The 22,031-nt window shown below is 35.6% G+C and overlaps 1 protein-coding gene across 1 annotated transcript in view; it reads left to right on the top strand.

The window, feature by feature from the left end:
• Positions 1–21,681, top strand: part of STK38L (serine/threonine kinase 38 like) — an 82,588-nt gene extending 60,907 nt beyond the window's left edge. Inside the window, exons 4-14 of the mRNA XM_072798574.1 lie at positions 846–968; positions 1,225–1,308; positions 8,041–8,164; positions 9,626–9,780; positions 10,534–10,636; positions 10,824–10,885; positions 13,427–13,544; positions 13,950–14,073; positions 15,223–15,318; positions 17,806–17,897; positions 18,004–21,681. Coding sequence (XP_072654675.1) covers positions 846–968; positions 1,225–1,308; positions 8,041–8,164; positions 9,626–9,780; positions 10,534–10,636; positions 10,824–10,885; positions 13,427–13,544; positions 13,950–14,073; positions 15,223–15,318; positions 17,806–17,897; positions 18,004–18,131 — 1,209 coding nt within the window. The 3' untranslated portion in view covers positions 18,132–21,681. The remainder of the gene's footprint in view (positions 1–845; positions 969–1,224; positions 1,309–8,040; positions 8,165–9,625; positions 9,781–10,533; positions 10,637–10,823; positions 10,886–13,426; positions 13,545–13,949; positions 14,074–15,222; positions 15,319–17,805; positions 17,898–18,003) is intronic.
• Positions 21,682–22,031: the final 350 nt, after the last annotated feature.

Here is a 22,031-nt window from a genome sequence, read left to right as displayed (position 1 = left end):
TCAATTGAAGATGACCAGGTGCTTAATTTTTTTCATTTTGTTTATTTCCCACTGTGTGCGACTTCTGCCAGGAACTAATGGAATGTCAGCAGAGTTTTGTTTGGTAAGGGGGAAAATGAGGTTTAGAACAATGAAGTAAATGCCTCTTCCAAATGTGAACTTCAGGTATTTTATGATCTTATCAATCTTAGAATTTTTTTGGTGATCTTTGGAGACTGCATTATGAAATTCCTGACTTGAATATTTTAATTAACTCTTCATGTAATTATTATTTTTTTGCAATTTCATAGTTTTAGGAAGTTGTGTGACAAATCTCAAAGCAGTTTATTAAAATTTATCTAAGAAGAAAGTTCTATCATAAGTAAATCATGGAAAAAAATAAGTAAATCATGGAAATGCTGCTCTAGTATTATTTTTGGTGTCCTACGTCTCAGTAGTTGTTACAGAACTACCCTGGAAATTAGAGAATTGAAGCAAAGTAGATTGCATGACTGTAAAATTCATGATCAGAATACTATTAGCATTTCCTAAAGCTTAACTTTTATGTATGAATTAAGGTCGTATATATATGAATAAATGATGAACTTCATTTAGATGAAATATTTAATGGAGTTCACCCAAGAATAAAGATTTATTAATTGGTAAAAATAAAAAATGTTTTTTCTTTAGATTGTTTTATTCTTTCCAAGCTTACCAAATACTCAACTTTGGTAAATAAGTTCTAACGCTAGTATATAATATTTAGATACTTCACCCCCATTTTATATACTTTAAGTATTACAGGCTTACTTTATAGCAATCTAAATTTTAGAATCATCCTTTTAAATTGTCTTTTTTTTTAATAGAAAAAGTTACGCCGATCACAACATGCCCGAAAGGAAACAGAGTTCTTACGGCTCAAGAGGACCAGACTTGGCTTGGATGACTTTGAGTCTCTGAAAGTTATAGGAAGAGGAGCATTTGGAGAGGTTACTTCTTTTTTAAAGAAACTGCTGTTGAAAATATATAGCTTAAGAAAGCTTAAAATATGTATTCCAATAGTTTAATAGGTATTAAAAGTTTAATGTATCAAAATAGCTTAATTTTAAGAATTCCTAAAATATAAACAAATATGAACAATGGCAAATTGCAACACTGATCTCTTTAAAAGAATTCACCTTTTGCTCCTAAATCAATAGTAGTGACTGTTTAACACTGATAATATGGTCAATTTTTACATTTTAGGTGCGGCTGGTCCAGAAGAAGGATACAGGGCATATCTATGCAATGAAGATATTGAGAAAAGCTGATATGCTTGAAAAAGAGCAGGTATGAGTTCTTTAACACATAAAACCAAAGGATTACCACCGACTAGGTATTAGAGTAATTATTAATATTGGAATTTGTAAAAAGAAGTCTGCATATCTCACGCCTTCTAGCTTATTACTTTTTTGATAGCCTGTTTTATTGTTCCTTAAGTTCTTATAGTTAAAATCTCTTCCAAATTTACAATCTGAAAATGTATTAGCCTGTTCAGGCTGCCATAAAAAAATACCACTGAAGAAAAAAGAAAGAAAATACCACCGAGTAGGTGTCTTCAAACCACAGAAATTTATTTTCTCACAGTTCTGAAGGCTAAGTCCAAGATCAGGGTTCTGGCAAGGTTTGATTTCAGGTGAGGTGCTCTTACTGGCTTGCAGATGGCTGCTTTCCCTCCAAACCCCCAGAGAGCATCCTCTTGGAGTGTGCACAGAGGAAGAAGGTGAGCTCTCTGGTGCCTCTTCTTACAAGGACACTATCCCACTCTCCCTCCATGACCTCCTGGAATCTTAATTATTTCCTTAGAGGCCCCATCTCCAAATTCATTCACCCTGGGGGTTAGAGCATCACCATAGGAATTTGATCCATAATAAAATACTTCTTTTCTGACTTCAGTGAACATAAAGCATACTTTATATGCTTTATGCATAGTTGATATTATTAGTTTATTATGTTCTGACTTTCTTAATTCCTATCACATTTAAGCAAGACCATTCTCCCAAGAATTTGCTGATTTTACATATTTCCAAAATCTGGAAACCCCTTCTCCCCCAATTTCATACTTCTGGATTCTCTGTTTCCTGTGACTTAATGCAGTATAAGCATTGGCCATAAATCTGAAAACATCAATAGTATTATACCAATAGTATTAGATCAATAGAATTAGACCAAAGTCCATGTCCTCATTAGACTCCTCCAATTCTTCTTACTTTGATTCCTACGTCCTTCTCCTCAGCTGGACCAGCCTTGGGTAAGAGAGTGGGAGCTGCTGGGGCAGGTTCACCAACCCCTTCCTTACACATGAGGCTCCTTTTAGTAATTGCCTAAAACTTACTTATTACAGCAGTATAATATTGGTTTTTATTTAAAATGGCCCCCCTTGAATTTTCACTGCATTTTTTCACTTTATTTCTATTTCATGCCTTCAGCAAGCATTTACTGGGTGCCTATGAGGTGCCAAATGTGCCTGTGGTGTTCTAGGTTTAACACAGATCTAGACAGGATTAACAGAACAAACCTGATCCTACTTTTTTTCTAATAGTGGGGAAATAGGCAGACAGCTATTTCAAATAGTCATGATTGAAAAGGACTACAAAGGAAGTTTTTACAAAAGGATAAATTGATGCAGATGATCTGGGGTTAGGAGGAAGAATTAGATCAGGAAATGTTTCTCTAAGGAGGGAATATTTGATGAAAGACTGAGGAAGAATGACAGAAGTCTGATAGAACAAATATTCAGGGAGCAAATGCAGAAGACCTGAGGCAAGAATAATCCTGGCCTGCTTGGATAAGAGAAAGAAGCCATTGTGGCTAGAATTCAGTGTGAAAAGAGTGGTAGGAGAGGTAGGCAGGGGATCAGATCACGTAGAGCTCTGAAAACCAAGATAGAGTGTCTGGGTTTTATTCTAAATGCAATGGGAGGACACTCTTCTTTTAAAAGGGGAATGGTGGGGCGCCTGGGTGGCTCAGTGGGTTAAGCATCTGCCTTTGGCTCCAGTCATGATCCCGGGGTCTTGGGATCCAGCCTGGCATCCCTGCTCAGCAAGGAGTTTGCTTCTCCCTCTCCCTCTGTCCCTCCCTCTGCCTGTGCTTTCTCTCTTGCTCATTCTCAAATAAATAAATACTTGAAAAGGGGAATGGTATGTCTGATTGATGTTTTGTAAAGATGAATCAATCCCTTTCCTTGCTGATAGGGGAAACAAGAGTTGAAGCAGAGAAGCCAGGGACGCCTGGGTGGCTCAGCAGTTGAGCATCTGCCTTTGGCTCAGGGTATGATCCCAGATTCTCGGGATTGAGTCCTACATCGGGCTCCCTGCAGGCAGCCTGCTTCTCCTTCCTCTGCCTGTGTCTCTGCCTCTCTTTCTGTGTCTCTCGTGAATAAATAAGTAAAATCTTTAAAAAAAAAAAAAAAAAAAGAGAAGCCAGTTGAGAGACTGTGAACCAATTCCAGCCAGGATAGGATTGTGGTTTATAGCAGAGAAGCTGAAGAAAATTTAGACAGATTAAGTATATGTTTTAGTGGAAGCACCAGAAGGATTTTCTGTGATATCCTGTTTATTGGAGGACAAGAAGATGGGTGAGGTTAGTGAGGGAAAAATGGGAAAATCAGGATAATACCTAGAGTTTTATTTAGGAATGGGATACATGATAGTGTTATTTTCTAATTTAGAAAGACTGAAAAAAGAACAGGTTTGGGAATAGTGGGAATAAAAATGTGGCACATTTTTATGCATAATATGCCATAAAATATGATATTTTATGATATGATAAGATATTAAGTTGACAGTTGGCTGGAATATGGAGAGAATATGGAGAGAAGTTTGACTAGAAATATAATTTGGAAGCCATCAACATATTGATCATATTTAGAGTAATGGAACAAGATGAAATTGTCTAGAAAACAAATATAGATAAAGAAAGAAAGAGGGCTTGGATCCAAGCCCTAGGGAACAATAGGCAGAAGAGAAACCAGCAAAGGGGACTAAGAGAGACCATCTAATCAGGTAGGGGGAAACTGGGAGAACATGGTGTTATGGAAGCCAAGAGAAGAAAGTTTATAAAGGAGGAAGTGAGTGGTCAACTTTGTGGAATGCTGCTAAGAGAGTACAAGAGGAAAACAGGCCAGTGGATGTCACAATATGGAGATTTTTAACCACTTGATGAGGATATTTCCAGTGGACTGCAGGGCAGAAGCTTAACTGAAATGGTGAGAAAGAAAATGGGAAATAAGAAGTGGGGAATGTGAGCACAGATAAAGCTTTCATGTTCTGCTTTATGAAGCAGAACAAAGAACAGATTTGTAAAGTGAGACTTCGGGTAAAAAGGATTTTTTTTTTCTTTTTTTAAAGACGGGAAATGTTTTGATGTTGATTGGAAGAATCCAAAAATTGAAGATGCAAGAAAGCGAGGGCAGGTAACTGTAGGAATACTGTGGAAGACAGAAGAGTTGATCTTTGATAGGAGTGGATACATACCTATCCATTAAAACAGGAAGAAGAGGCAGAGAAAATGGGACCAAATGCAGGGTGGTTGATCTGGCAGTGTCAGGTGCCAGGTTCCCCCCTGAGCGCAAATAAGCGAGGTCGTCATCTCAGAGCAGAGGAGAGGCAGGTAGCTTGCTGGAGATGTAAGGAGAGAGAATTTGTGAAATAGTCACAACTGTTGACTCGAAGGGTGGGAAAGCAGACTTGCTAGGGAAATACAGTTGCATGCCCATCGAGATTTATTATCATGAATGTAAAGTGAAACCAGTTGGCATGGTTGGGTGACCTTTCTGTAGTAATCCTTAGTTGCTCTGGGTAGATACAGAATAGACAGAAATTGGAGTCTAGTTAGGGTTAGTGGTTTGTCAGGCAAATACAATGGAGGCAGAGGACAAGGGAGGTCAGAGTGTTTGCAAAAGAATGATCATAGTGTTGAATCTAGGCTGAGTAGAAAAAGAAATGAGGTTGTAAAGAAAGTAACAGAAAAAGTTGTTGAATCCAGGGGAGAGAGATTAAAGTATAAGAATAAGAGATCTGGAAGGATAAAAGGTGGAGATCGGAAATAGAGTTGATTAAAATTGAGATTTTAGAGGGGGTACAGTAATTGGTGATGAGAAGGACAAGAAGATTACTGTGGGGGGTCAAAGTGCAGTGGTGGAAGAGATCATTGCAGATGAGGACGTCAGTAGGTAGGGTGTTTGATAGTTCATCCTTTTGGATATTGAAATCTATCCACAAGTGGAAAAGCGGGAAAGGAAGTTGGTAAGCCATGAGATGAAATCATGAATGAGTGAGAGGGATTGACCAGGAGCTCTGTTTTTGATAGCTTTGAAGTTAGATGGTGGCTGAAGGAGTTCCACAGCGTGCACTTCAAAGGAGCTGCAGTGAAGGAAAGTGTCACAGGGGTTCAGAAGCAGCATGAGAATGAGCACAACCCTACCCCTATCACCAAGTAAGGCGTGAGAGAAAAGCAGGTCATTCTTGAGAACTCACTATTCAGGAACACAGAACCGTCAGTAGACAGCCTAGTTTCAGTTAGGATGACAAGGTGAAGGAACCATCCAGAGGTGACAGGATATAGGACTTTTTTTTAAAACAGACTGATTCCAGAGGAAAGATATTTGGAACTCAAAGAAGGTCAAGGTTTTGAATTGTATTAGAGAATTACAGATAATAATAAGAATAAAGATCTGGGTCAAGATATAGAGCCTCTGAGACAAAGAGATAAATAGGATCTAACTAAGCCATATGGGATTAGTCCTGGAGAGGGTTTTGGAGGAAGGACAAAAGGAGCAGTTAGTTCCAGCTGTAGTCTTTAGTTACTAGCCACCTGTAGCTAACCTGAATTGAGATATTCTATAAATAGCAAATATATACCAAATTTTGAAGACTTTGTGCCAAAATAATAATTTTTATATTGATTACATACTGAAATGGTAACATTGTGGATACATGGAGTTGTATGAACTATATTTAGTTTCAAATATTTCACCTTTTTCTTTTTACTTGTTATATGGTTACTAGAAAGTTTTAAATTGTGTATGTGGCTTTCACATACTGTATTTCTGTTGGACAGCACTGATCTAGAATATTTTGCTAGAAGTTGAAGAGCTTCTGAGCACTGTTCATTCTTATGCAGGGAAAATCTCACTGGAGCCCAAAAGTCAAGTCTATTTGCATTTTGTTATTGTTTTTCCCCTTATATAAATTAATCTGCATTTGCTACCATTGAATTTCATTTTAGAAAACCTTTTCTCACTCAGTTTTAATACATCATTATGTTATGTTTATATTATATCTACTTTAATACCAACCAATCCACAAAGTAGCAGGTTATCTCTCTGCTACTGTGGTACTAGGTTACCATGTATGATAACTTCCTATTCTTTGAAAACAGAGGCCCATTTTGAAAACATCCTGTAATCTGACTTCAAGATATTTAAAAACAATTAAGCCAAGTTTATGACGTTTTTCCTGACAGCAACCCATGCAGCATCAAAGGTTTAAGATTTTTCCTTTACTAATTTTAAAATGCCTTGTAAAAGGCAACAGGTATGAATTTTGATGCCATTTTTCACTTTGTGAAACAGATCCAGAGAGATCATAAGGTTTTTCATGTGAGAAAACAAGTTCTTAGTTTTCAATTGTTTTTCCTGTGCTTTGATCTCAGAGCACTTATTGTACCAGGTAATAAATACAGTAATCCCATTTATGACATTTTAAGCAGATCATATTTCATTACCATGAAAAGGCTTAGGAAATCTGGGTCCTCACAGTGCTTTGGGCTAGAGTTCTAAAAATGCACAATGATAATAGCAAAAGGATAAAATCAAATATTATTGTTAATCTTTGAAGAAAATATATAGATATATTAATGCAAAAGCATCTGAAAATTGATTATACCGACCTGACAAATTACTCAGTTTATAAAATTTTCCAGTCTATAGAATACTCACATGAAAGTTTCCCTAGTAATTGTGTGTCTGGCAAATCAGCAGCAAAATCTCCCAAAGTAACACTAATTTGCTATAGATCAGGTTTATGGATATCATAGAGGTTTTGTATTTAACAAATACTATAAAGTTATTACAGACCAAATAATACAGAGTTACTGTAAACATTTCTACTTGTTAAAAAAAATCCAAATGTTTAAAGATCACATGAGGCTTTTTTTGAACTAATAACAGTTAAAAATAGTTTGCTAAGGACCCTGACTTTGTCAGACCAACCTATAAGGCATTGCTTACTACTTTTAACTTTCAAAAGTCAGGCCAGGGGCGCCTGGGTGGCTCACTTGGTTAAGTGTCCACCTCTTGGTCTTGGCTCAGGTCATGGTCTCAGAGTTGTGAGATCAGGCCTGCATTAGACCCTGCACTCAGCACAGAATCTGCTTGAGATTCTTTCCCCCCTCTCCCCTGCTTCTCTCTCTACTCCCTGTCTCTCTTTCTCTTTCTTTCCCTCTCTCTCTCTCAAATTAATATGCCTTAAAAAAAATATCAGACTAGTGGGGCCTGAAATTTATATGACAAAGCCAGGATCCTTGGCAAATAAGGATTCTGGTTGCAAGGTTTTCTTTTTTTTTTTTTTTTAAGATTTTATTTTTATTTATTTAGGAGAGACACAGAGAGAGGCAGAGACATAGGCAGATGGAGAAGCAGGCTCCCTGTGGGGAGCTCGATGCAAGACTCTATCCCAGGGCTCTGGGATCACACCCTGTGCCAAAGGCAGATGCTCAGTCACTGAGCACCCAGGCGTCCCTGTTGGAAGATTTTTGGACTAATCATTTTTCTCGGAGGCCTCGGCTTTTTGTAATGTACCTGTGGATCCCCCTCTTTCTAGGCCTAAAGATAAAAGCTAAAATAAATGATTTCCTGAGGTTCTCTGTATGTAATGAGAATATGAACATGCATATATATTTCAAATCTTTTCTAAAACTCCCCCTTCCTTCCTATTAAGGAACTAGATGGATAACTGTAAGAGATAAACCTGCAAAATGTGTAACATGTTGCAATTCTTTTTTCAAAATACATTCATCTAGGTGGCCCATATCCGAGCAGAAAGAGATATTTTGGTTGAAGCAGATGGTGCCTGGGTGGTGAAAATGTTTTACAGTTTTCAAGATAAGAGAAATCTTTATCTGATCATGGAATTTCTCCCTGGAGGTAAAAAACATAATAGCAATGACAGCCTGACACAAGCACACCTTTATATGTAATTATTATCCTGTTGACTAGGTTTACTCTTCTGTTCCTAGCAGTCATGGTTCTCAAGTTGTTCCTCCTGTAATAATGCTAATTTTTACCACAAAGCAAATTATTTTGAAAGAATAATAAATTTGGTACATTTTAAATATCACCAGTCTACATTTACATTATATAATTAGTTAGATTGTTATAAGTCTAGACTTAAGAACAATAAGTCACTAAAGAGAAAGGCAACCCAATGGGCCAATGATAGACAATATGGCTAGTCTATAAATACACAGGAAAATGTTTGTTCAACTTCGCTCATATTCAGGGGAATGCAAATTAAAACTAGAATGAGATACCATTTCACACTTATCCAATTAGTAAGAACATTAAGAGTCTGATGAGGCTGTGGGAGAAACTGGCCTCTCTGGTATCTAAATTAATCTCTAACTCTTAACAAAGAGCAATTCTTAGATACCACTGAAATTGAAAGTGCATGCGTCCTACAGCCCAGCAATTTTACAACCAGTGTATTCCCTGAAGATTCTCCTGGAAGAGACCACTGAAAGCATTGTTGTGATAGTGAAAAACTGCATGCAAGATAAATGTCCATCAGTAGAATGGATAAGTAAAATGTGACATAGTTATGGGCTGAAATATTTTTTCAGTAGTTAAAAGTCAGGAGCTATATCCATTTCAGTGAGATCTCAGAAACAGTGGAGTAATAAAGCAAGCTGTGGAATTAAATGTGCAATTGATACCATTTATGTAATTTAAAAAATATATAAAAGACTATAATTTCATAGATTAATATGTATGTCTATGAAAACATTTTAAAAATAAGCTATAAGATACCCACCAAACCAAATCCATGATAATGGTTACTTAGCAAAAAAAAGGGAAAAGGGAATAAAATGGAATAGAGGACAAAGAACACTTCTACATTTTTTTTTAAAGACTCGAAGTATCATAAAAAATGTTAACAAGTGTCATTTCTGCGTTGTAAGTTGACCATTGCTTATTCTTTGCCCCCTTTTTTAAGAAAAAATTCCTTGAAAATAAAAGAATGTCTTTTAGTGGGATGATATTCTATTTTTGATGGACTCAAAGCTCTGAACATTTTTGAAACAATACATCCCATTTCCAGGTGTGCTTATCCTGATTCATGTTTGCAGTTCATCATATTTTCCTCAGCAACTTATTCTGGATATTGAGTAGTGGATATTACTTCATTAATTATCTCTGCTCTAATTTCACCTGCTTCCTACTTTAAAAATCATTAAATGTCATGAAACTTTGGTAATGCAATGACATTTTTTTTACTTGGCCCTAGAGACAGTTGGGTGGGTCATACAATGCAAAAATCAGAAGAGGTTCTACAGATACAGAGGAAGCTTGAGGTGTTTCTAATACATGATATTTTCCTTTATGTAGGTGACATGATGACATTGTTAATGAAGAAAGATACCTTGACAGAAGAGGAGACACAATTCTACATTTCAGAGACTGTTCTGGCAATAGATGCAATCCACCAGTTGGGTTTCATCCATCGGGATATTAAACCAGACAACCTTTTATTGGATGCCAAGGTATGTGAATGAACTGGTGACTTACTGGGTTGTTGATTATTTTATGGAGTAATAGAGCTGATTTTGTGATTGAATGAGCAACTACAATTTATATTATTGCTCAACTAGGTGGTATCATAGAATGATACAATGGGAGAAGACTTGGGAGTGAAATAACATCAAGGGAGGATGGCTGTCTTTATCTTCTTTCATTTTCTACTTTTAAAAATCATCATCATTGGGCACCTGGGTGGCTCAGCTGATTAAATTGTCTGCCTTCAGCTCGGGTCATGATCCCAGGGTCCTGGGGTGGAGTCCCATGTTGGGCTCCCTGCTCAGCAGGGAGTCTCCTTCCTCTACCCCTCTCCCTGTTCCTGATCTCTCTCTCTCAAATAAATAAATAAAATCCTTAAAAAAAATAAATGCAATCATTATAAAAATTCTTACATTATAAGAATTCCTATAGGGTGATATGTAAAATTATAAATATTTGATGATGATGATTTTCTTTATTAAAGATTTTTATTTATTTGAGAGAGAGTGAGAGAGAGAGCATGAGCAGGGGGAGGGGCAGAGAGAGAGAGAGGGAGAGGCAGACTCCCCACTGAGCAGGGGCCAGAATCCTGGGATCATGCCCTGAGCCAAAGGCAGAGAGGCTTAACCAGCTGAGCCACCCAGGCGCCCATAATGATCATATTTACAAAAATAATTTATAATAAGCCTTTTGTTTCAAAGTTAATATAATCTCTTGTTTTTTCTGGATTTTTTTTTTAGGGTCATGTAAAATTATCTGATTTTGGTTTATGCACGGGATTAAAGAAAGCTCATAGGACTGAATTCTACAGAAACCTTACACACAACCCTCCAAGTGACTTCTGTAAGTTTGATTTTTTTTTTCTTTCTGGGTAACGTAGCGTAGCTGGCTTAATTCGTTGTTGTTGAGCACTAAAAGTTCTCTTGCTCTCCTCATTCCTTAAGCCAATGTATTTTACATGTATATTTGTGAATTTGTCTTTTGGCGGAGTTTCTCCCTCATGATTATGATTCTCTCTTGTTGAAATTAGCATTTCAGAATATGAACTCAAAGAGGAAAGCAGAAACATGGAAGAAGAATAGGAGACAGCTGGTAAGTTTGCTGTGTCTTTAAGAAAGTTTGCCCTAAAAAAAAAAAAAAAAGAAAGAAAAAAAAAGAAAGTTTGCCCTAGTCCAAACATTTCACTGGGGATTTGCTTGATCATTTTGCATCTTCACAATGATTAGTACTTACTTTGTAGCAATGATAGAGCTTCTTTTGGGATCACATAGTTCTCTTAGTTTCCCTGTAACATTTCCTTACCTGTAAAGTGAGTGCTGATTTTTTATGATTTAACAATAGAGTATTTTATGGCTCATACCTATAATTAAGTAATCTGTTTACTAGTAATTAGTACTTAATATAAAATTCACTGAGATGAGTGTGATTGTAGTGAATGCCTTGTGTGTTCCATTTTACATACTTATTCTGAAACAACAAATGCCAATCAGCATAAGTAAGGTGATTGTGTGTTTCTAAGAATTTCTTTATAAAGTAAATAGGAAGTTTGGCATGTTAACAGATAAACCAAATAAAATTAGAAAGCCGACTGTACCACAGATAAACTTAATTACTCTTAATTACTACTTTTACCTCCACAGTCTTTCTCCTTTATTACTTCGCAAATAGAACTGTTTGCTTCTTTTCCTCTTCCCTTTATCCTGTTAACTAGGTCCATGCACATTATCAGAGTCAGGAATGTGCCTTTTGACTTTGTTTTCCTGAACTCTTGTTCTGTCTGGCACATATAGACACTTCATAAATATTTGTTAAATTCAACCAAGAGATGAAAGGGAAACTAAGTCAGCATTCCCTCCGAGTATTGGGTCAGGTAAACAGACTGAAAGATAATAGTCTGATACCCTCTCAAACCAAATAAAATGGCCTTTTCATGGTTGAACTCATTCTGTCATTGGCCCAAGTAATTAACTACAAGTTTCCTGTGCTTGTAAAAACATTTCAGTGTTTAAAAGCTTTTTAAATGTTTTAAAACTATGGAGCTATGAATTAATGACAGAAACTTCCTTCTACTTTTCAATATGCCACTTTCAGATCACATATTACAACTGAGAGAAGGACTGCAGTATTTCCTACTTTTACGGGGAAAGATGAATAGTGCTTAAAAATGTAGAAGGGAATTCTACTTACAGAGTATTCACAGGTGGTTACTTTGGTGCATGTTTTACTGTTCCTGGGCCATCCTCATGACTTCTATCAATGTTTATTTCCCAAGAGAGATGTAGAGGGGACTCTTAGTATTTTGGGCAGGAGCTCCTTTAGATCTTAAATCCCTCCTGCCAACTAAATGCCAATCAGCAACCCCCAACCTCCACCCCGCAGGTCCTTGAAATAACAAAATCTGCTGGCACACATTTTCAAATGGTCCCTAGCATGCTGCCCTTAATTGAGAACTACTGCCTTAAAGAAATTATTTTTGTAAGATTTTGTGTGAATTAAGAATGAAAAATTCCATTGCTTCCTAATGGATAAGCAGTGCCCTGAAACTAGGTGTATAATGAAAATACCTGATGTTTATATGTATAGTAAGTTGTAGTTTGTTTGTTTGTTTATTTATTTATTTATTTATTTATTTATTTATTTATTTATTTTTAGTAAGTTGTAGTTTAGAAAGCAGAATTCTTTTCTTATTTCACCCTCCTATCAACTATGTTAGGACTGTGTTATTACTCCAGTTTTCTGTAAGCAGAAGCTGAGGCTCAGACAGGTTGAATAACTTACCTGAGAACACATTAGTAGGGAGTGGAGAACTCAGGCCCACTGGGGTCAACCTCTTTATTCTTTTTTAATGGATTGTTAACCTTAACAATAAAACGATTATTTTACCAGCAAAAGTGGGTTTATTCAGGAATAACAGAAAATTGCACTTCAAGAATGCAAGCTATGGCGAAACCATTGGCAAATCCAACAAAGAAAAGAAATAGTATTTTAAGGGAAGAAGGAGGATTTGGAAGGGGATGTTTTGAATAAGAGTCCATTGGAGAAAAGCTGGAGTTCAGTGTGGTGAAGGTCTCTCCTTGGCCGATTTGCAGGGGTAGTTAATTTTTCATAGGTGATGCAGTGTATGTCTTTTCTTGTTGGGGCCAATAATTGATGATTCTTCCTACAGGGTCTATAGTTGACAGTCCCTGTTGTAATTACAGCAAGTAGTATAGTAGTATAGCTCCCCTTCTAGCATCCCGAGTCCACTTTAGTGAGCTTTCCCTTTATTAATTTTCATAGGACTTAGGGCTAAATATATAAATAATTTGAGTTTTTTTGGGGGGTCAGATATCATATCTAAAATAACATATTATCTGACCCAGTATATATCACTAAGCTTCCTATGTGATAAAGTATTAAATGAGAAATTAGCTGCTGTTATTTATATATAACATATATATAAGTATTATATACTTATATAAGTATATGTGAGTACTTATAAATATATATAAGTATATATAAGTATTATATATATTTATATATATTTATATATATAAATATATCTTAAATATATATATAATTTAGTGGTGAGCCATTCTCAGATCTTTCAACAAATATTTAAGAATGCTGGTTTGATAAGTTTTTCCTTTGCAGGCATATTCTACAGTTGGGACACCAGATTATATTGCTCCAGAAGTATTCATGCAGACTGGTTACAATAAATTGTGTGACTGGTGGTCTTTGGGAGTGATTATGTATGAAATGCTAATAGGTATGTTTTATCATTTGTTTATGTACCTACTGTATGAATTTCCATGAGTGCCACTGATTGAACATACTGCAGATACCACGGGCTAAAATGACCAGACTCTTTGACATATCCCAATGTTAAATACACAATAATAAATACCAGCAAACTCTGTAGGGATTCAGGAAGAGAGTATTTAACCAAAACTCCCATGTGTCAAAATTGTATCAGCATGGCCTTTCAGATAAAGGGGGCAGTGCTTTGAATTCTTTATTTTGTTGCTTTTATTAGCAATCTTATTATAAATTGATGAATGGTGACATTTTTATTGTTCATTAGAGCACTTAGGGCTATTTTGTTCTTTGTGGCACATACACAGTAGGTACAGCATATTTAATTATTAAAACTTTTATTTTCTCTGATATGTAGGGTATCCGCCTTTCTGCTCTGAAACTCCTCAAGAAACATATAGAAAAGTGATGAACTGGAAAGAAACTTTGGTATTTCCCCCAGAGGTACCCATATCTGAGAAAGCCAAGGACTTGATTCTTAGGTTAGTGGTTAAATCCCTAGAGGAGTTTATGGTATTTTAAAACTTCCCAGGTGGGATGCCTGGGTGGCTCAGTGGTTGAGCATCTGCTTTGGGCTCAGGTCGTGATCCCAGGGTCCCAGGATCGAGTACAACATCGGGCTCCCCACAGGGAACCTGCTTCTCCCTCTGCCTGTGTCTCTGCCTCTGTGTGTCTCTCATGAATAAATAAATAAAATCTAAATAAATAAATACATACATACATACATACATACATACAAACTCCCCAGGTACCTAAAAGATCATACTGCTCCTTTTATTGTGGGGGGAAGAGGACCACCACTGATCTATACAAAGAGATCAATAAAGAAAATGTGTTTTTTAAAATCTGCAAACAATTAAAAGGTAGTATGCAACAAAAAAAGTAAGAGTTAAGAAGAGGACAGATGTATTGTTTCAAAGGTCACTCCTGTTGGAATGCAATCACCCTATTTCCTTAAAGAGAAAAGGGAAAATAAATTGATATCACAAGTCTATATATGAAATTGTTTCTAGGCAAAGGATTCCATTCTGTTTCTCAAATAAGATAAAGTGTGTGGTATTGTTGGAAATGGCTGCAAGGAATATAAATTGGGAAACCTATGAGAACAGCTAATTGACGGCATATTATCAAATATCTTTAAACTCTTTATGACCTTTGACCCAGTAATTCTAGGAATTTTGCTTATGCAAATAATTAGATGTGTGTAAAGATTTAGGAAGAATATCTTTATCATGATGTGCTTTTAGTAATGAAAAATTGAAAACCATCTAAATGTTCAACAGGAGTGGACTAAGTAAACTATAATATTTCCACATGCAAATTTTAGGAAATGAAGTTCTAGAAGAACATTTAATGAATTTGGGAAGTTTTCTCAGTATATTAAATGAAAAAATTCACCCGTATTTCAAAAATTGTAATAAAAGATTAAAAGGAAATGGCTTCAAAATGTTTACAGTAGTTGTCTCTGTACAGTGCAGTTACAGAGGATTTCTGTTCTTTCCCATATTTCCCACAGTAAACAGAGCTGACTTCAGTAAACAGAGAAGAAAAATGAAATGTTTGAAAAAAATGCAAATAGAGTACTTTAGATGTAATTTGCATATGATCATTTCTCTGTTTCCATTCTCTAGATTTTGTATTGATTCTGAAAACAGAATTGGAAATAGCGGAGTAGAAGAAATAAAAAGTCATCCTTTTTTTGAAGGTGTAGACTGGGGACACATCAGGTATGCTTATGGGCTTCAAAATTGGAGAGGTCTGAGTGAAAATTTTCTTTTTTTTTTTCTTTTTAACTAGCAATCAATTTTTTCTCTGATTCTGCTGCATTAAATACAAGAAGTAACACTGTTATAATTTTATTAAATCAGTGTTTTCTGGATTATATGAGAGAGACTATAGTGGCTGTAGCTTAATGACTTGTTTTAGCTAATGTCCACTTTAAGGGGGAAACCACATTCTGTGCACCTGTTTTGATTTTTATATTCAGAGTTTCGTGATGCAGGCTGATGTTAGCACAACAGAGATGTATTTCTATTTCATACTATAACCCATCATTTTTGTCCTATTATATCATACTGTATACTATATCTCCCTCTAATATACCATCTTCTTTATGAAGTTGTAAGAAGACACAATCCCTTTTTTTCAGCATTGTGGGAAAAGTGAAAATGATGCAAGTCACTTTTAAGAATTTGCTTATAGTTTGTTGTAAGTGTTGGCCTTTATTCAGATTGTGGCCAAACTACCTTCAATAGTTCTGGGCTGTTCTTTACACAGTGATAGTTTAGAAAGATAAAATTGATCATGCTGTTTTCTTCCTTCCCTTTGCACTTAGAGTAAAAATAAGGAAACTTAACTGCTTTCAGGACTGTGGGGTATGGCTCTTCCCTCATCTGTACCACTGGCATGTTTTCTGGTCTCTTCCAACTCCTTCCACCTCAGGGCTTTGTCATTTGTTCTTGCTTCTGACTGAAATGCTCTTCTCTTTCTGCTCATTCCTGTCTCTACTCCTGCCCTGCGTGGCCAGCTCTTGTTCATCCTTCAGGACAGCATATGTGTCAGTTCCTCCATGCAGATCTTCACTGGAACTCCTACTGTGTGCCAGGCACTCTCCCTGTTGTAATAATAACTAATTTTTTGACCACTTATTATATGCCCAGCACTGTTCTAAGTACTTTATGTATGTTTGTTATTTTACCCTCATAATAAACCTTATAAAATAGGTACTATTATTATATCTATTTTACAAATGAGGAAACTAAAGCACAGAGAAGTAATTCGCCTACAGTGTCACAGCTAGTAAATAATCTAGCTAGAAATTTCTTTTTTTTTTTTTTTTTTTTTAGCTAGAAATTTCTAACTAAAATTGGACTCCTGGGTGTCCTGGTTCTTAACTGCTATGCTGCATTATACTGTACCTACCTCATCTCATTGAACAGAATGATGATTCCCCTTTTTTACAGGTGGAAGGATGCTTAGAGACCATTAGTGCAATCTCTTGCTTTGATAATAAAGAAATTAGTCACAGAGCAGGGACTTGCCTGCCTAAGGTCATGCTGCTAGTTAATGACAAGAGATTGGATCTTAGGACACCAGGGTGTGGTTCTTTTCACTAAACTAATATAAATTTATTAAGTTTTACATTAAGTATCACATTAAATAATGTTTATCACATTAAGTATAAATAATTTGGAATAATTCTGGGAAAAATACCCAGGCTTCTAGATAACAAGCTTTGTTAACTTGTCACCTACTACATCCAGTTAAGTATGTGTTGAAAACAAATGGAAGGAATAAAAATGGATAACTTCTTTTAACTAGTTCTATTTTTAAACATTTCTAGCATGGGGATCCCTGGGTGGCGCAGCGGTTTGGCGCCTGCCTTTGGCCCAGGGCGCGATCCTGGAGACCCAGGATCGAATCCCACATCGGGCTCCCAGTGCATGGAACTTGCTTCTCCCTCTGCCTGTGTCTCTGCCTCTCTCTCTCTCTCTCTCTCTCTCTGTGACTATCATAAATAAAAAAAAAAAAAAAAAAAAAAACATTTCTAGCATGATAAGGTTATTTTCATGACTGATTTTTCCTAATGTCCCTGATCCCCTTAAAATTTAAATGACAAGGTTTTGGATTTAGATTTTATCACAAATGTGTAGTGATAACTTCATCCTTTGAGCCCCTTAATTTCCCAAAGGGCTTTTTTCTTTTTTAAGTATCTTTTTTTTTTAAAGTAATATCTGTACTCAATGTGGAGCTTGAACTTGTGACCCCGAGACCAAGAGTCATATGCTATACAATTTAAGCCAGACAGATGCTCCCCACTAATGACTTTTAATTTACGAATCCTCTTATCCCTAGGATCCAGTGCCCACAATATCCAGCATGTGTTATATAATTATAAAATTGTTTAAACAAAATTTCTTCTGTTCTACTTTCCCTTTCATTAACATTAACTCTTATTTTTCCACTTTAAACAAAACAGAATGAGAAAGTCTAGGTGCAGAGAAATAAAAATTCCAAGCAAATGGTAATGTTTTAGTAAAATATTTTACTCAACTATGACATCCACTTAAGTGTTTTCAAGTCCACAATAAAATTTCCTTGGCTCTTCTAATATCTATAGAACAACAAGCAGAATTTGCAAGTAGAATTATTTTTGGAAAAATTAAGAGTTCAAGAAAATATACCATGCCACTACTCAATACTTTTTTTTATAGGGAAAGGCCAGCAGCGATCCCTATAGAAATCAAAAGCATTGATGATACTTCAAATTTCGATGACTTTCCCGAATCTGATATTTTACAACCAGGTAAGATACTCTATAACACGATTAACACAATGCATAGTCTGTGAAGATGTTGACATGTTCACTACTGAAATTCCTTTGCTCTTGGTTCATTTTTCTATCTTTCTAGTGCCAAACACCACAGAACCTGACTACAAATCCAAAGACTGGGTTTTTCTCAATTATACCTATAAAAGGTTTGAAGGGTTGACTCAACGTGGTTCTATCCCCACCTACATGAAAGCTGGAAAATTATGAATAAAGATCACATTCGTCCACAACCAAGAGAACTCAGGTAGCTGCATCACCAGGCTTGCTTGGCGTAGATAACAATACACTGAAATACTCCTGAAGATGGTGGTGCTTATGACTACAAGAGGAAATTCTACAGGATTAGGATTTCTAAGACTACTACAGGAATTGGTTGGCAGTGCCAGCTGGCTTTTTTTTAATATTTTATTATTTTTGTTAACTTTATTATACGAAGGTACTGGAATAAAAGAAACGTACATCCCTTTGTAACTGCACTGCCTACACGCGTATTAAGGTCCATTCTGCCTGTGTGTGCTGTGGCTTTGTACTGTAACACCTCTAATCAATTCAGGAGAAACATATCATTTAAAGCAACATAGGCTAACCTATAGGTAACACTGCAGTATTGCTGTTTACTGCAAATCTTATGGGTCTAGATAATCAAAAAAAGCCATCTTCCATAGTTGGTGTTAGAGTATTTGCCCTATTGGTTTGGACACCTATAGAATGAATAGATATGAAGACAATTTCTGTACTGGTTTTAAGAAATTTTAAAAAGAAAATACACTGGTTATTTAAGAAATAGAATTTATCATCATGTTATTTCACAAACTGCACAGTCGGGAGTGACAAGTTTATAATAAGGAGGAAGCTTAACACCTTCACTCGAGCACTCCACTAAAATATTTACTTTGCATTCAGAAATACTGATGACCTTTATATAGGTAGTCTGTACACTCATAGGGAGATGTACTGTATCATATAAAATGTAAAGTTGCTTTTCTTGTGACAAAAGGACTTCTTTTTTAACAAGAGGACATGGCATTATTTTGATTTGATTATGGTGAGTTGAATTTCAGAAATGACCGTGAAGGCTGCTTGTAGAACTGGTGTATTTTTATTAAACTATTTTTTTAAATGTCAATCTTCTGATCATGTAAATGGACTTGTAGAGAACAAAGAGGTATTTACTTTGGTTTTTCTAGAAAGTTGTTACATATCATGGATGGTTACATTTTATTTCTTTTGGTGAAAATTTTTCCTTTGATAGCACTTGTATTATTGTGCCATTATTTTCTTACACTCCAGACGTACCAAAGATCCTGAACAGAGTGGATGTTCACAACTGAGTAGAATTTTCCTTTCCTGTGAAAATGCCGTAGTCAGGCACGACAGATCTTTGACAGAGGTCAGCTTATTGAAGGGCAACATCGTTCATGTTCAGCTACATCACTGTGGTTAATGGAGGTGGAATTAAGGAAATAAATGTGGGCCAGGGGCAGGGGGTTGGGAGGGGAGGTTGTGATGAGGATGGGGAGATGATGTCAGCATCAAATTCTTTAGCTGTTTCCTGAAGGATGAAGTCATCTTTTCTAACTCAACACTTTAATTCTAAAATGACTGAGGTTTTGGTTTCATAAGTACCAGTTAAGGAACAATACTTTATCAAATAATGATCTAATGTTTGTCTTAACTGTTAATTGATGAAGAGTGTTTTAAAGATACAACAGTTACAACCATAATCTATGATCAAAATCAAAAGCAGTGATTTATTTGTAGCTATGGGGGAAGAACTGCATAGGATCATTGTGCAAATCTACAGAAGCTTTTATAAATGTTGCTGCTAGGTAGCTCCACAATGTTTCTACAAGGCCATCCTGGTTTGTTTGTTTTTCTCCCCCTGTTCTCTCTCTTTCCCTCTTCCTTCCATTCTTTCTTTCTAGTATTTGTTTGATATTTATTATGTGTTCATCCAATAGTTCATCTCCATTTCTCTTATTTGGGTCATATGGCAGAGAATCTAGAGGGGAGAGAGAACTATTAAAATTCTAGAGGTCTCAATTTGACCAGCCCTGGTTCTTCTAATTATAACTCACTCTAATTTAAAAAAAATATGTTACTGCTGCTCAGTTTTATGAGATTTTTTTCACCCCACTCCATCCCCTCTTTAAAAAAAAAAGAAAAAAGAAAAAAAAGGACTGACTTTTGTTAGTGTGACAGTGAATGATTAGGATAGGAGGAAATTACATCATTTTCTAGTTGAGATATGGTAACTATTCTAGTATAGAACAATGTTGTTAATTCAAGTTGACAGAGAAAGAGGGGGGTGCAGTTACTTATGTTTACTTTTTAATTGATTAAGAGGAGAGCATATTGGTATATTGGTTTCCATCTCCCTTATTTTTATTAGCGGGAAGAACTTGGAAATGGTTAGGATTTCTTGGCACTGGAAGGGCAGTTCTGGAAAGTTTACTTTGTTTAGTGTCTTACTTTTCCCTGGAGTTAACAGAGTGATTCACAATCTTTGGGGTTTCCTCCTCATCACAAGCATTTCTTAAGTGCCTATCTAAAAGTAACTGAAGACTGTGTCTGTCCTTTGGAAGCTAAGAATTTGATTCATTATGCAAATTAGCTAGACAATTTGCAAAGCACCCTTGTGATTGAATTTTCTCTATTACACACTTACATATTTCAGGTGAACCATATAATTTAAATGACAAAACCCTATCTAATCAACTGGGCATAATGACATTTTCTTTAAATTAGACTCTATTTTGAATTAAAAGAGTTTTATTATAAACTGTGTGTTTTGGTTTTTCTAAGTATATAGAAAGCTTGTATAATTCAGATTATTGATTTCCTGAATTAATGTAGACTTTGACTTTTTTATTAAAAAACCTTTGTATTAAAGCAAGTTATGTTATTTTTCTTTTATGCTTTTCTTATTAACCTAGTTTAAATCTTTAAATTTATTGCAGCATCTAAAAACAAAGAATTTCTTATAAATTAATCTTTTCTGAATGCAATATATGGCTGATTTAATAAGCTATAGGTCAATGGAAAATAACATGTGGAATACCTAAAACTTTCTTTGGTTGCTACGGTTTAAGATAGGGTTTCATTTATTTCCATATTAGCATACTACTTCTGTTTTTAAAACATCTGTGTGTCTTTATGCAAATCTGTAAATTTAAAAAATATTTTTAAGTTCATTTATTTTTGATGTTTTATTGTAGACAACCTTCAGACAATCAAACAATACTCCTGGTGGAAGAACCAGCTATCCATTTTTTGATGATCTATAAATTACTGAGTTGAGATTTTAATCAGTAGAAAGGTCCTCTAGTAACTAAACACATTCTCTCTGAGTTGTTAAGGTTCAGAACATTCAGAACAACTGTTTTTGCTATAACCATGACTGTTTCTGCTTGTCTTTATTTAACATTTATTTTCTCCTTAGAAGTGCACTTATTTCTGAAAAGTTTTAATGAAACACTTAGAACAAACAAATACAAAACACTTGGGACTACTAGATATATTTTAGATTTTTATGAAAAAATGTGAGGGCATATTGCTACTTTAAGAAGAAATGAAGTAATAAAAATAGTTCTTAGTTATTTTTTAAAAAGCAATATAAATTATTCAGCAGTTGTCTAGAAAAATGATCATTGGGTTGTCAAGTTCTGTGTTTAGTTACTGAGTTTCAAAAAATGTTCTGGTGGCATGAAGCCTTTTCATTGAAGGTAAGAAAAGAATAAAAACTATGTTTATAATATTTCTGTGATGAGGTGTTTTGGTTTTCTTTTAAAGTTTTGAGACAAGTGTTACCCAAAACTTAATGAAGACTTATCTATAAATATGTTCAACCTTCACACTTAAATATCACATCAAGAACAAAATTAATATTTGAAGTTTCAGTCGTATTATGTTTAAACAACCAAAATAGTTACACAGGTTTGTATAAAACTACCCCACTCGGGGGATCCCTGGGTGGCTCAGCCGTTTAGTGCCTGCCTTTGGCCCAGGGTGCGATCCTGGAGTCCCAGGATCGAGTCCCGCGATGGGCTCCCGGCATGGAGCCTGCTTCTCCCTCCTCCTGTGTCTCTGCCTCTCTCTCTCTATGTC

Source organism: Canis lupus, chromosome 25 (genome assembly GCF_048164855.1).
Source record: "Canis lupus baileyi chromosome 25, mCanLup2.hap1, whole genome shotgun sequence".
Classification (NCBI taxonomy): domain Eukaryota; kingdom Metazoa; phylum Chordata; class Mammalia; order Carnivora; family Canidae; genus Canis; species Canis lupus.
The sequence above is the reverse complement of the archived record's forward strand: the minus strand, read 5'-3'. Positions and strand labels throughout refer to the sequence as shown.